At 49.4% G+C, this 15,675-nt stretch overlaps 2 protein-coding genes across 2 annotated transcripts in view; both read left to right on the forward strand.

Moving 5' to 3' along the window:
* The window catches only part of Nup133 (nucleoporin 133), a 50,138-nt gene extending 42,086 nt beyond the window's left edge, over positions 1–8,052 (forward strand). Inside the window, exons 23-26 of the mRNA XM_021170539.3 lie at positions 1,374–1,454; positions 3,564–3,628; positions 5,390–5,478; positions 7,148–8,052. Coding sequence (XP_021026198.1) covers positions 1,374–1,454; positions 3,564–3,628; positions 5,390–5,478; positions 7,148–7,284 — 372 coding nt within the window. The 3' untranslated portion in view covers positions 7,285–8,052. The remainder of the gene's footprint in view (positions 1–1,373; positions 1,455–3,563; positions 3,629–5,389; positions 5,479–7,147) is intronic.
* Positions 8,053–12,042: 3,990 nt separating this feature from the next.
* Acta1 (actin alpha 1, skeletal muscle) lies at positions 12,043–14,997 on the forward strand. Its single transcript, XM_021169495.2, has 7 exons — positions 12,043–12,102; positions 13,073–13,213; positions 13,312–13,636; positions 13,777–13,938; positions 14,036–14,227; positions 14,361–14,542; positions 14,619–14,997. Exons 2-7 carry the CDS (start codon positions 13,085–13,087, stop codon positions 14,760–14,762), a joined length of 1,134 nt encoding a protein of 377 aa, XP_021025154.2. The 5' UTR covers positions 12,043–12,102; positions 13,073–13,084; the 3' UTR covers positions 14,763–14,997.
* The last annotated feature ends 678 nt before the right edge of the window (positions 14,998–15,675 follow it).

Here is a 15,675-nt window from a genome sequence, read left to right on the forward strand (position 1 = left end):
CAGATGAGAAGCTGATGCTGTGCACTCTGCCTTCTTCCTCCTCTTCCCATTTCTCCCCAGTCTGCTCTAATTGCAGTTAAAGGGAAGCAGACAGTCCAGGACCTTGAGTGTAGAGGCCCTGGTTAGCAACAGCTCCTGAATGGTGCACTCTCCTGAGAGGGCATCTGGTTGAGACATCTAAGATGTAGGCTGTATGTGCCGTTATTTCATGGAAAGTGTGATGCCAGGCTTGCTCAGACACCATCCATTAAACTCTCCAGTTTCTAAGGTGGAGGAGGCAAAGGGATTTTGCAAAACATTATAGATTTAAGCCCCCCATGGTAGCAAAAACTAGGAAATTACTAAAGAATTATATATAGGTTTTTTTTTTTTTAAAGATTTATTTATTATATGTAAGTACACTGTAGCTGTCTTCAGACACTCCAGAAGAGGGCGCCAGATCTCGTTACGGATGGTTGTGAGCCACCATGTGGTTGCTGGGAGCCGAACTCTGGACCTTCGGAAGAGCAGTCGGGTGCTCTTACCCACTGAGCCATCTCACCAGCCCTATATATAGTTTTTATAAATGAAATTTGTCTTATGACATAATGCTAGCAGAAGGAGATAGGAAAAACTCATATTGGTAATTTGAATCAAAAGAAGTTTTTTGTTTTTGTTTTTTTACATTTGTTTTCTTTTGTTTTTCAAGATTGGGGTTTCTCTGTGTAGTCCTGGCTATCCTGAACTTACTTTGTAGACAAGGCTGGCCTCGAACTTGGAGACCTACCTGCATCTGCCTCCTGAGTGCTGAGATTAAGGGTGTGTGCCACCACCAATAGTAAAAAAAAAAAAAAAGTTTTGACTAAAAGATGGCAGGATTTTGAGTCACGTGTATAGTAATCTGTAACGCAGAGAGACTAGATCTCACGGGTGTTTGTTCACTTCTACAGCGTCAAGCACTAGAACCCAGGGCCTCATATGCTAGGCAGGTGCTTACCACAAACCAGCGGGGGGGGGGGGGGGGGGCTAGGTTGGAGTTTTTAAAGCCATTTGAAAGAGAAGCATTCCAGAAGCCAGACGCTGAGCTGTGAGCTCCGGCAGGAGTTTGTGTCAGGAGTTTGTGTACATGAAAACCTACTGGAAAGCTTGTGCTATATTCTTGATCTAAGAATGTAAAATTTTTCGAATTTTTTGAAAATATATGTGTATTGCATTATACCAATTAACTTTTGGCTTAGAATATCCATTGTTAGACAATTTTCTATAGACAGAATATAGCTCCCAAATGTGACATTGTTCTTGGCTACAAAAATACATGCAGATTATGTGAAAGGGACTAATGACTGATTTTCTCCTGAAAATGTTGCGAGTGATCTGCCTTGGACTTGTTGCAGCTGTATATCTGTGACGAAAACAGAAGAGCCAATGAGTATGATTTCAAGAAAGCCTTGGACTTACTGGAGTACATTGATGAGGTAAGAAATCGCTCTAGTTGGGCAGAGTGGCCATGCCTTTAACCTCAGCACCTAGGGGCAGAGGCAGCTGGATCTTTGAGTTCAAGGCCAGCCTGGTCTACAGAGTGATTTCCAGGACAGGCAGAACTACATAGCAACACCCTGTCTCGAAAAACTGAAAAAAGAAAAAAGTTAACAAGAGAGAGAGCACCCTGTCTCAGGCATCTGCGTAGGTAATAAAAAGATGCCCTCATGGAAAGAGTTATCTTTGGGAAAGAGCCTAAAGTTGTTTATGAAGGTAGTCATCCATCCAGACTGTTCTAAGACCTGACTGACAGGAAACACATTTCCAGGTGACTTTTCCTGTACAAGTGGAAAAAAATTAGGGATGGGTTATTTATGTGTTTCTGTGTGGAGGGCAACTTGCCAGAGTGCTCTCTTCCTTACCCAGAGCAAATTCAGGCCATTTGGTTTTGTTGCAAGTACCCTTACCTGCTGAGCACTGGTCTTCAAGACAAACGTTAATGGAGCTTTTCAAGGTCTTGAGTAGCCACCTAATAGCAGCTGCCTTTCAGCTTTCAAAGGTCAGAATGCACATTCAGTAGACTCCAAGTTGTTCCCTGGCTGTGTCATGAAAAGTTTCTCGATAGGTTTTAGAGTCATGGTGATAACTTTCTCACTTTGGGGGGTGGGGGAAACTCCTTTTTTTATGTGTGTGTATGTTTGTCTGCATGCGTTTTAAGTGCACCATGTGTATGCAATGCCTACAGAGGCCAGAAGAGGGTGTCAGAGTCTCTGAAACTGCATTTACCGACAGCTGTGACCTCATTGTGGGTGCTGGAAGCCAAATCCCATTCTTTTTTTTTTTTTTTTTTTTTTTTTTTTTTGGTTTTACGAGACAGGGTTTCTCTGTATAGCCCTGGCTGTCCTGGAACTCACTTTGTAGACCAGGCTGGCCTCGAACTCAGAAATCCGCCTGCCTCTGCCTCCCGAGTGCTGGGATTAAAGACGTGCGCCACCACGCCTGGCTCAAATCCCATTCTTTTGTAAGAGCAGAAAGTACTGTTGATTGCTGGGTCATCCCTCCAGCCTATTTTAAGATTGGGGGGGGGGGGTGTTTGTTTTTGAGGTAGGGTATTGGTATAATAGAAACCCTCTCACTTAAAAGCCTCCCACCTCCCAACTGCTGAGCTCACAGGTGTTGCACAGCCCCCATGGCTGGCTATATAGCCATCTTGGTTTTTATCCTATGTGCATTCATGTTTGTGTATGCATGTACATCTGTGCACTTGGGTACAGAGGTCAGAGGGCAACCTTGAGTGCCATCCTCAGGAGCACCGTCCACACTCATCCTTTGGGACAAGACGTTTGTTTGCCTGGAGCTCATCAAGTGAACTAGACTGGCCGGCCAGTGAGACCCAGGGATCCTCCTTTCTCTCCCTCCCTGGCAGGACTACAGATGCCCCCTCACACTGGGGTCAGGTCCTCACACGTAAGGCAACACTTGACTCTAGGGTTTCCCTGCCTCACCCTTTGCCATCTTAACCTCTGAGTGTTCCTGTGAACTCGGTGATCGGAAACCAGCACAGACGTCAGCAGAACTGACTTCAGAGACAGGGTGAAGCCAACTGGAGCGGCATAGCAAAGCACACCTGCCACCTTTACAGAGAACCCAGGTGTGTCCTCACACCCGCCTGGCAGGCAGCTCACAACCTTCTGTGACTCCAGTTTCAAGAGATCCTGTGCCCTCTTCCTTGGGCATCATGCACACATATAGTACATTTATATCCATAGAAGCAAAATATTCATAAACATTAATAAAGTTTATAGATGGTAGTGGTTATGAATTAATAACTACAGTGTTAATTAGGGGTTAATGTTAATCATTGTTAATTAAGGGTCGGTATAATTAAATTTTTAATGTACATTTTATTTTTAAAGCCAAGTTTTTTTTTCTTCTTCTTCTTCAAGACAGGGTTTCTCCGTGTAGCCCTGGCTGTCCTGGAACTCACTCTGTAGACCTCAGAAATCCACCTGCCTCTGCCTCCCAAGTGCTGGGATTAAAGGCGTGCGCCATCGCTGCCCGGCTAAAGTCGAGCTTTAATGGAGTTTTTCTGTTTTGCTGTGAAGGAAGAAGATGTGAGCATTGATGACCTGAAGCTGGAGATCCTGTGCAGAGCACTGCAGAGAGATGAGTAAGTCCTTGCTTGGGCACCAGGTCCACCAGCAGGAACTGATCCCAGATGAACTGTGACATGGTACACAAGACGGCTTACGTGCTTCTGGGTATTTCAGCTTTTCACATAACACACTATGGGTTTATTTTTTATTGATTCTTTGTGAGTTTCCCATCATGCACCCCAGTCCTGCTCATCTCCCATCTCTTCATAGCCTCCCTCTGCCCTTGCAACCTCTCCCCAACCCCAAAATAAAAAACATACAAGCAAAAAACAAAAGCTTAGAAAACATCCCTTCATGGAAGCTATAGTGTGTTACCGTGTGTCCCATAGTATGTCCCTCTTTCCGCACATCTTCAGTTGCTATGTTCATTGCAGTGAGTCATTGGTCTGGTTCCAGATCTCTGGCTTCTGTGACATCATCCGTATTGTATCCTTAATGGACCTCCTCCTGGTTATCCTGGTGTTACTCTGTGTCATGGGGATCCTGCAGCAGGACTGGTCCTTACATACATCCCAACTGATCGAAGATTATATAGATTTTGGGGTGGGCCAGTCAGAGCCCTAGATCTGGGCCTGGGTGGTAGCTGAGCTGGTCAGTGAGCCACCAAGGCAGGCTTTCCAGCACTGCTCCAGCTAGGCCGCCCAGTGCTACAGTCAGCCAGAGGCAAGGTCAGCTGTCATGCCCTCCAGAGCCAGCTCTCTCTCTACTCTGCTGCCCAGGCAAAGTGCAAGGCAGGCTCTCCTGAGTGAGGAGCAGCACCAGCTCCCCGTTCTCAGACTTAATCTCTGCATAATTTTTGATGACAACTCCCTGTCCTGGTTTAAAATTGTCAGCATCGTGTGTGGGCGTGGTAGAGGTCAGAGAGTAACGTTAGAATAGTTCTCTCCTTCCCTGCCTCTACCTTTGCTATCAAACCTGGGCCATCAGACCTGCGTGGCAAACATGTTTGCACACTAAGCCATCTTGCCAGCCCTGGTCCTAGCCTCTAGTCTGAGTCTTAGGTTGGCTGTGGCTTGTGTACATGGAACACCAGAAAGCAGTGGTGTTCATGAGCCACTGGGAAGGAAGCCACTCCTGCTGCCAAACTGTGATGTAGGGCACTCAAGGTCGGGAAAACCAGAGACTGCTGAGAACTGTTCATACTGCTGTGCTTGGGAAGCCAGCATTTAAGGATGCTGACTAGATGTGTTACTTGAAGCATTTTCTTCAAAAAGATGCCTCACAACCACTATGATGAGAACACGCCTGTATTCTAGTAGCGCTTGAGAGATGAGGCAATAGGATGAAGAGTTTGAGGTCAGCCTGCACTACATAGCAAAGTGCTATGTCCAAATAAACAAAGCCTTTTTTAAAAATGTATTTACTATTATATCTAAGTACACTGTAGCTGTCTTTAGACAAGCCAGAAGAGGGCGTCAGATCTCATTATGGGTGGTTGTGAGCCCCCATGTGGTTGCTGGGATTTGAACTCAGGACCTTCGGAAGAGCAGTCAGTGCTCTTAACCGCTGGGCCATCTCTCCAGCCCCAAAGTCTTTTAAAAGCTTCTGTGGTAGTGACATTGATGGCATGTGCTGCCAGTGTAGCTCAGGCCAATTCAGATCTAGATAGGTCCCACATTTAAAGTCCGTTACATCGAAAACTTGGAGCAGTGCCACAGAACTTGACACTCGATTCCGTCATCCTATGGCCATCAGGAGAAGGCCACAGTAGCAAACAAAACTCTGTGTCTTGTCTGCTATGATGATTCTGTTTCCCTCATGATTTTCTTTTTCAGCTGGTCTGGTTCGGATGGCAAAGATGATCCAATCGAAGTGTCTAAAGACAGTGTGTTTGTAAAGATCTTGCAGAAACTTATAAAAGACGGTAAGTGGTTTATTGACTATTAGAGATAAATGTTGCAGCCGGGCTTGGTGGCGCACATCTTTAATCCCAGCACTCAAGAGGCAGAGGCAGGCAGATCTCTGAGTTTGAGGCCAGCCTGGTCTACAGAGTGAGTTCCAGGACAACTAAAGTTGTTACACAGAGAATATTGCTAGCTGATTTTGGACATCATGGGAATTGTGTGTTGCCAACACGACCTGTGCCAGGGGCTCAGGTGACTCGAGATGATGTGCAGATTAGCGTTGATCTCAGTGAAGCTGCTTCTGTGCTCTTGGCCCTGGAGACCCAGGGTTAACAAACAAGGTTCAGGTGAAGTCCTCCACCCCATGACACAGACTCTGGCTGTAACAGCACAAGGCTGTGACTGAAGTAATTATCTCCTCTGAGAGGCAGACTTTCTGGTGTAGTCTTTCTTGAGCTGCTCAAGAATAAATGACAAGAGGGCTGGAGAAATGGCTTGGCAGCTAACAGTGCTTCCTGCTCCTCAGAGGACGGTTGTTCGGCTCCTAGGTCCTGTGCCAGGCGGCTCCTTAGTAAGCAGCACCCACTCTGGCCTCCATAGTCACACCATGGTGTGTGAAAAGAGCAAGGGCTGCTGGGCTACCTCAGCAAGTAGAGACGCCAGACCTATGAGGGCTTGAGTTCAATCCCCACCACAGTCCACAGGGTGGAAGGAAACAGCCAACTCCCGGCAGTCGTCTTCTGACCGCCACACACACCAAGATGACATGGGACAGGGTTGGCGAGTTGGTTCTTCAGCTAAGAACTCTTGTTCTCTCCCAGCCCCCACAGGGAACTCACAGCCATCTGTAACTCCAGTCTCAGGGACTCTGAAGTCCTTGCCTTTACAGGCTGCAGGCACATGAACACCCAGACATACACAGTAAATCCAAATAACTAAATGAATAGATTTTAAAGAAAATATAATTTAAAAATTGGGGCTGGAGAGGTGGCTGGACAGTTAGTTAGCTTCCCAAGAAGCGGGGTTTGATTCCCAGCAGCCACACAGTGGCTCACAACCATCTCTACCTCCATTTCCACACGGTAGAACCCCTGGCCTCTGCCAACAGCAGGCACATGTGAGGTGCACACAGGGAGAGACTTGCAGGCAAAATACTCAAGCATAATGATTTTAAAATGCATATGTAAGTACACTATAGCTGTCTTCAGACACTCCAGAAGAGGGCATTGGGTCTCATTATAGATGGTTGTGAGCCACCAAGTGGTTGCTGGGATTTGAACTCAGGACCTCTGGAAGAACCACTGAGCCATCTCTCCAGCCCGTGTATTCATTTCTTTGGGACAAAGGCTTCCTGTGCTGCCCAGGCTGCTCTTGGCTGGCTGTCAGGTTCAAGGCACCCTTCTCTGTCAGCATCCCGAGTGCTGGAAGGACAGGGACCCTGGTTAAGTTTTAACACCTTTGCAGGCCTGTGGCCAGCTTTGTGACAGTGTTTCTATTAAATTATTCCCCCAATAGGGCAACATAGAAATGACTATTAGTTGAAAACTTACACATTGAAGAAATGTCTTAAACTGTAGGGGAAACATTTCATATTCTACTGAAAATTTGCTCTGGAGCATCTGCTCTGACCAATAGGGACCTGCAAGGCTCGGAATGGCCGTCAGAAGTGACCGTGTCTTCTGTTTGCAGGCATCCAGCTCAGCGAGTACTTGCCAGAGGTGACGGACCTACTGCGAGCAGAGCAGCTGGGAAGCCTCAAGTCCAACTCTTACTTTGAGTTTGTTCTGAAAGCAAATTATGAGTATTATGTTCAAGGACAGATGTGACATTTGTAGAAATGGTTGTTTCTAAAATTTGTGTAAATATTTGCTTATTAAAAAAAATATTGAGGCCAAAAAACTTAGGTCTGGATCAGCCTGAAGTCTGTTTTGTCTGCAGCAGGCAGGTTTTCTATGCTTTATGTGGGAGCCATGATATAAAAGGAGGGGGGACCCTGATGCTCTTTGAGCTGTAAGGTTTTTCCTCCTCCTCTTGCACCTGAAGTCACCCTTGCTTCTGTGTAGCTGCCCTTCTCCAGCCTCCCTTGGTCCAAAGAGGCAGCAAAACAAAACAGGTTGTCCAGTACCAGCCCTGGAAAATATAAGGATGTGTATAATAGTATACATGAATATACATGCAAGTAACGTTTTATGGGCTGAGCAAGTTGTGTCTGTTTATTTGGGTCAGCAATTAAAAGAGGCTATGGGTTGGAGAGCAGGGCAGTGGGAGTGAGGAGGTGTTGGAGATGGCAGGGGAAGGAGAAAACAGAGACTGCCCTCTGCATGTGGTACTCTGGGAGTCTCAGAGCCAAAGGGAAGTTCCTACTTAGCAAAATGAAGATGAGATTTCACTGATTTATACTGTGACCTAGAAACCGAAACACTGGGTCTAACTCAGGAGGGTTGGCAGCTGGTAATTCACTGGGAATGTTCCTCACTTCCTACATGATTTAAAAATTACAAGCAGGGGGTGGGGCTGGAGAGATGGCTCAGTGGTTAAGAGCGCTGTCTACTCTTCCAGAGGACTTGAATTCAATTCCCAGCAACCACATGGTGGCTCACAGCCATCTGTAATGGGACCCAGGGCCCTCTTCTGGTGTGTCTGAAGACAGTGACAGTGTACTCACATAAAATCTTTTTTTAAAAAAAAGATAAAGCTTAAAAGCCAAAAAAAGCCATATATATATATATATGTGTGTGTGTATATATATGTATATATGTGTATGTATGTGTGTGTGTATATATATATATATATATATATATATATATATATATGATTAAAGGATTAAAGGTGTGGGCCACTGCACCCATCAATAATGGATGAGTCTGAGTGAAAGTGTTTTAGTAAGATGTTTGTGTGGCTTCTGAGCTGTCAGTAAGTTGTCACTGCTAGCAGATATGGCACTAGCATTGTCTGTAATCCCAGTATTGACCCATCAACCTAGGATGGTTTTCTAGTCTCACCGTAGACGGTCCCTTCCTAAGCATCGTAAGCCAAGGCTGGTCTACCCAGAGATGCTGCTCTGAGAGCTCTGGCCATGGCCTCCCTGTCTGAAGAAGGGGGCTAAACCTTTATAGCAACTACCGCAGCTCTAGAATGGTTGGCATGTAAACTTACCCCAGCAGTAAAAATGAAATTAAGACTTTCAGTTTTGAATATCTTTCCCTCCTAAGTTTTAAAAACTGGTCACATAATCCATCTCTGAAGAATGAATTGTTTGTTTCTAAGTCAGGTAGCTAAGACTGTCTCCTGGCGAGCCGGGCGTGGTGGCGCACGCCTTTAATCCCAGCACTCGGGAGGCAGAGGCAGGTGGATTTCTGAGTTCGAGGCCAGCCTGGTCTACAAAGTGAGTTCCAGGACAGCCAGGGCTATACAGAGAAACCCTGTCTCGAAAAACCAAAAAAAAAAAAAAAAAGACTGTCTCCTGGTACCCAGTGTACATTCTTGGGATCCTTCCCTTGTTAGCCTATCCGTTAGTTCAGCATGAACTAGTTAGGACTGTGAATGGCAGCAGCCACCCTTGTCCCTTAGGTGAGTGTGCTGTATTCTGAGGATGTGTGAGTCAGTCAGGACCTGAAAGGGCCCTGGCAACCTGTACGGAGCACAGGGGGAAAGGTTTTATTGCTTCGTTCTCTTGACTGAATGCTATGGGGAGATCCAGAGGTCTGCAAGACAAACTCATGGTGTTTCGGGCTGTCATGGTCAGTCCCACATTCTGGGTGTTCCCAGTGTGGCCTCCCCCACCACTTCCAGTCTGTCCTCAGAATGGCACAATATTCATGTGTAAAATACAATATATGCTGAAAAACAATGTGTGTATATATGTTGTATATATTTATCATATGTGTATGATATGTACATATAAACAAACTCTGGCTGGCCTCAAACTCTCAGCCCCTGTGCCTCAGCTTCCCAGGTCCTAAAACTGCAAGTGTACACACCAGCCCTGGCTAGAACAATTTTTTTAAGGTGTGTGAAGCCTGACATTGAGCTCATATCCAAAATAAACACAAATAACTGGTGGACCTAGAAGCTGGGCTTCTGTTTTGAAATGAGCTTCGTCCGACCACCTTTTGTATTGTGTGGGGAGTGGTGAGTACTTGGCACACCTTTGGACTTCTGTTCTCAGAGGAGCTTCTCCAGTTTTCCTTCTCCTGCTGGGATGGCAGGTCCTTGCATGCATCTGCATTGCCTTAATAAAAACGAGGTTTTCTTTTTGTCTGCTTTTCACTTGTAAGAACCAGCTCCTTACACTCGGCCGGGAAGCACTGCAGGCTGCGCAGCCCGAATTCAGTCCCCAGTGTGAGTGGAGAGGGGACCAGCTCCCTGTCCTGTCCTGTGACACCTGTGCCCTCCCTGTCAGGCTCTGTGGTTCCAGAACTGCTGCAAGGGTTGAAAGGGTAGAGCCGACCTGTGCTGCTGCTCACTGGGGAAAGACAGACTGATGCTAATACAAGCCTAGGCTACAACAGGACTAAGGGATTGCCGTGCTGCCTGTTAGTTGTCCTGTTTGCTTCTGGTAGATACTGCAAGGGCTAACAGAATGTGAGGGGTGAAGGGGCAAAGGAGAGAGAGAGAGATTGAGAAGAGGTGTGGGTGTGTCGCATGGTGGCATAAGTGCCCTGCACACAAGCATTTAAGGGGCCAGCAAGAAGACAGCCGGCGAGAGCCTAGCCAGGATTCCAGAGAAAAACTGTCAGGAAAGGAAAGGGTGCAGCTGAGCCTAGAGTTCACCTGCCTGCTGCTGCGCCAGGTGTGGGGCCGCAGGTTTCCTGTAGTTCGCAGACCACTTCGGTCACGGTCCACTTTGAATGTGCTGTCATGCAAAGCTGAGAAATCTGCATAGTGGGATAAGCAAGAGCTTTCCGAGTCTGGGGCTGCGCTATGTACAGCCTGGCCCGATGAGGTCCAGTCACCTGGACAATTCTCCCTACATCCATGCCCCAAATGTAACACCCCCAAAGCTGACCATAGTATGCATTTGCTGCTTGCTTCTTTTTAACAGTTCCGGGTCCTGACACAGGCCATAGGCAAAGCCACAGAGCTGATGCCGGTTAGGCAGTGCAGCTCAGGTTTAGGAAGAGCTGTGTGGGATCCTGGAATCGCTTCATGGAGCCTCTGCTCTCAGAGGCTCTGCACCTGTCCCAGCTGCTAAGTTCCACTCCAAATGGGAACAGCTATTTTGGGAGCGCTTAAGCCATCAGAAAAGTGAATGGCTCCATGGTGGCTTGGCTCTGATGCACACCCCTCAAAGCCTGGTTGGTCACAGAACGCTTTTCCTTTGGGCTTTCTTATCCCTCTCCCTGCCCAAATTGAGACAGGCGCCAAGAGATGACCTCTACTCACCCCCACCCCCACCCCAGCTTCCATAAGTTGCTCCTTCTAGAAACCCAAAGGCAGATTCCTATCTATCAGCGGTATAAATAGAACCCACACAGGCCTGGCAGGTGGTGGCCCCAAGGTGCATGGGAAGCAGCCGGGCTGACGGGCATCATCCTCTAAATATAAAGATGAGCCTGCCTGGGAGGGGCCGCTCCTGGGCACCAGTGTAAGGTCTTAGTGCTCCTTAGAAGGTATATATTCACCAGCACCTCTCTCTGCCTCAGCCCCCTCTAGGTCCCAACAGTTCCAGGTATGATCCTTCTTTCAGACCCAGGGGAGGGAAGCTTAGTGCCACCAAAGAATGGGGTAGCATTTGCTCAGCCTAGCCAACTCGATGACGGTCAATCCCGAGTTTGGGATTTACACACACACACTGACCCTTCCATTCCTTTCAAGAGTACACTGCAGAATGCCGGGACAGCTCTAATGCCCTGGCCTCCCATTCTGTGTGCCAGGGCCACATAGTCCCCATGCCTCCTCTCACTACCTCCTCCCCTCTCTCCCACCAGTTGTCTGCCCAGTGACAGCTGCGTATCCTACACTGACTGACAGCCTTGTGGGGGTGAGTGGGGGCGATGTGTGTCAGATCTCTGGATTGGGGGAGCTTCAAAATGGGAAAGAAAATGAAGTTCAAATGTGGGGCTTATTTTCCATCCCTACCTGGAGCCCATGACCCCTCCCGGCTCACCTGACCACAGGGCTCCCTCCTCCAAGCATCAAGGCTTGGTAGTCTGAGTTAAGAACCCATAAATGGGGTGCATTGTGGCAGGTCAGCAATCGTGTGTCCAGGTGGGCAGATCTGGGGAGACCTTTCAAACAGGTAAATCTTGGGAAGTACAGACCAGCGGTCTGCAAAGCAGTGACCTTTTGCCCAGCACAGCCCTTCAGTGAGCCTTGGAGTCAGTTGGGAGGGGCAGACAGCTGGGGATACTCTCCATATACGGCCTGGTCCGGTCCTAGCTACCTGGGCCAGGGCCAGTCCTCTCCTTCTTTGGTCAGTGCAGGAGACCCGGGCGGGGACCCAGGCTGAGAACCAGCCGAAGGAAGGGACTCTAGTGCCCGACACCCAAATATGGCTTGGGAAGGGCAGCAACATTCCTTCGGGGCGGTGTGGGGAGAGCTCCTGGGACTATATAAAAACCTGAGCAAGGGGACAGGCGGTCACACGGACGTGAAGCCTCACTTCCTACCCTCGGCACCCAGGGCCAGAGTCAGAGCAGCAGGTAGGGTGGAGGTGGGGAGGGTGACCTGGAGACCCAGCAGAGAAAGCTATTGAGCCTTGGGCTTGTATTTAGCACCGAGTTCTGGAAATTTCTCCAAACTCATATCCAGCCCATTTGGACTGCTTACTGGGCATTTAGGATATGCCTGGGGGATCTGACATCTATCCATTACCACCCGCAGACTCCTCCCTCCCCTCTTACTGGGGACTAAATCCAAGTCCTGCAAGTGAACAAGCCGGTGCTCTCCTAGTGAGCCACACACCAGCCTCTGGTTGGTTGAGATTTCTTTCCGGCTTTTCATTCCCCTCTCCTTCCTTTCCCCCCTTTCTCTGCTGGAATCAAATCTGGGCTCTTGTGATGCAAGAGGTTGGCTGGATCTCCCACTGAGCTACACCCCAGCTCCTGGGAGACTGATTTGAAGATGAGCTTGAAGAGAGTCAAGCCTGGTCTTAGCCTTGGGGCGACTCCCTTTGAGCTCAAGGCTTTTCTAAAGGGCAGCAACCCTGGCTAGTCTTCTCTGAAATGGGAGGCAGGTGGAAAGGGTTTCTTCTGAGTTTGGAATGCTGTGAGTGTTCAATCCAACAGCTTTCCCATAGTTGGGACAATATCACCCTTCCCCGGGCAGAATCCTTGACCCTCTCACAGGACAGGCAGGTGGTGGGCAGCGTGCCTTAATACCTACTTCACAGATGAAATTGTGAGCAGAGAGGATAGGACTAGTGCTAGCTGTGGTGTGTGTGGTGGCCTACAGTGAATGTAGAGGGTCTCAGGATATCCCCTGCATGCCTAGTTGGAGGACTTAGTGTGATCCACAGACAGCTCCCCATAGCGAAAGCACGGCCTTAAGCTGAAAGAACATCCTCTGGCCCTGTGCAAGGAAGGGGAAGGGGGAAAGGAGTTTTTGGACCTCTAAAGTGAAGATGGGTTAAGCGGAGCCATATACACCACACTCAACACCTTGTCTTTGCAGAAACTATTCACCATGTGTGACGAAGATGAGACCACCGCTCTTGTGTGTGACAACGGCTCTGGCCTGGTGAAAGCTGGCTTTGCCGGGGATGATGCCCCCAGGGCTGTGTTCCCATCCATCGTGGGCCGACCCCGTCACCAGGTCAGGCTGCTGGCAGGGAAAGATAGGCTCTCTGAATCCAGCTAATGTTCTCCTCGCCCCCGGCCGTAGTAACAAGTGTCTGATGTCTCCATCTGCAGGGTGTCATGGTAGGTATGGGTCAGAAGGACTCCTACGTGGGTGATGAGGCCCAGAGCAAGCGAGGTATCCTGACCCTGAAGTACCCCATTGAACATGGCATCATCACCAACTGGGACGACATGGAGAAGATCTGGCACCACACCTTCTACAATGAGCTGCGTGTGGCCCCTGAGGAGCACCCGACTCTGCTCACCGAGGCCCCCCTGAACCCCAAAGCTAACCGGGAGAAGATGACTCAAATCATGTTTGAGACCTTCAACGTGCCTGCCATGTATGTGGCTATCCAGGCGGTGCTGTCCCTCTATGCCTCCGGCCGTACCACCGGTAAGCGCTCACACGTGGCCCACACTGGCCCTGGTAGGATTGCTCCAACATTCCAGTCCAGCTTTTTAATCCTCTGCAGTCTCCCGATCTGCGCCGCCTGCTGGTCCCCTCCACTCACATACTGCCTCTCCCCTGCACAGGCATCGTGTTGGATTCTGGGGACGGTGTCACCCACAACGTGCCCATCTATGAGGGCTATGCCCTGCCACACGCCATCATGCGTCTGGACCTGGCCGGTCGCGACCTCACTGACTACCTGATGAAAATCCTCACTGAGCGTGGCTATTCCTTCGTGACCACAGGTGCGTGCTCCCAATGCCCGCTGAGGGTGGGCGGGCAGAGGGTGAGCACACGCCCCAGGCCTTGCCCTGAAGCCTCCCACTGCTTTTGCTCCTGCAGCTGAACGTGAGATTGTGCGCGACATCAAAGAGAAGCTGTGCTATGTGGCCCTGGACTTCGAGAATGAGATGGCCACCGCTGCCTCTTCCTCCTCCCTGGAGAAGAGCTATGAGCTGCCCGACGGGCAGGTCATCACCATCGGCAATGAGCGTTTCCGTTGCCCGGAGACGCTCTTCCAGCCTTCCTTTATCGGTGAGCCGCCCGATCCGCTGGTGTGCGGAGATCAATTTTCCCTCGTCCCATGCCACAGAGTACGGGGTCTCCACCCACCGGTCCCTTAGCCCGACTCTGCGGTTGCTCACACTGCCTCTCCCCCGGACACCAGGTATGGAGTCTGCGGGGATCCATGAGACCACCTACAACAGCATCATGAAGTGCGACATCGACATCAGGAAGGACCTGTACGCCAACAACGTCATGTCAGGGGGCACCACCATGTACCCTGGTATCGCTGACCGCATGCAGAAGGAGATCACAGCTCTGGCTCCCAGCACCATGAAGATCAAGGTGGATGTCGTGCCTGGTGTGGGTGGAGCCCAGGGGCGGGGGGAACACGCAGGCACGTGACACTCTTGTCTTGCAGATCATCGCCCCCCCTGAGCGCAAGTACTCAGTGTGGATCGGTGGCTCCATCCTGGCCTCGCTGTCCACCTTCCAGCAGATGTGGATCACCAAGCAGGAGTACGACGAGGCTGGCCCCTCCATTGTGCACCGCAAATGCTTCTAGGCGCACCCGCGTCTGCGTTCGCGCTCTCTCTCCTCAGGACAACAATCGACAATCGTGCTGTGGTTGCAGGGTGGCCCTGTCCTCTGCCGTGGCTCCATCGCCGCCACTGCAGCCTGCGCCTGTTTTTGACGTGTACATAGATTGACTCGTTTTACCTCATTTTGTTATTTTTCAAACAAAGCCCTGTGGAAGGAAATGGAAAACTTGAAGCATTAAAGCCAGCCATTCTGTTTTGCTCCAATAAACTGTGTGTCGTCTTTATTTACTGGGAGTAGGCAGTGGGCAGGCGAAGGACCCGTCTCCACCTCTCACTGTTCACAGACTGGGTGAACTCCTTAGGAAACGAAGTTAGAAAGTTCGGTCTTCTCACCCAAACTCCGTGGTTTTCCCTTCTTAATCATAGCCAGTTCCCTTATAGGGGATCTAAGTGGCTTGCCTGGTCCCTGGATGCTTGGCAAAGTATCTTCCCCTTTAAGAGATGGCCACTGCCCGCTGCGAATTGGCGGGCGCTGGCCGTGGTGCTGCCCGAAGCGCCTCTTGCCAGGGCTGGAAATTGGATCCTTTAGCCTAACAAGTGTGTAATGAGAACAGTCACCATCTCTTCCTTTCAATCAAATGCTGGTGGCACAGAGAAACGCTCTTCTTGCAGGGCTGTGGAGAAGCTACCAGGGAGGGAGGACAAAGAAGAATCCGGTCAATCCCGAATGGAAGCACCTCACAAAGTCCAAGGCTGGCAGCCAGGCTCATAGAAGACATAAGCCCAAGAACTGGTCACCTCTTACCGTCTTAAAAACCCAACCCAGAGCCTTAAGCATGCTAGGACAACACACAACCACTGAGCTACATCCCAGCCACCACCAAACGTTTTAAAGATACAAACCACGACAGTTTGAGATTCCCCAGGAGAGAACCA

This window comes from Mus caroli, unplaced genomic scaffold (genome assembly GCF_978045245.1).
Source record: "Mus caroli unplaced genomic scaffold, Mus_caroli_1 scaffold_10, whole genome shotgun sequence".
Classification (NCBI taxonomy): Eukaryota; Metazoa; Chordata; class Mammalia; order Rodentia; family Muridae; genus Mus; species Mus caroli.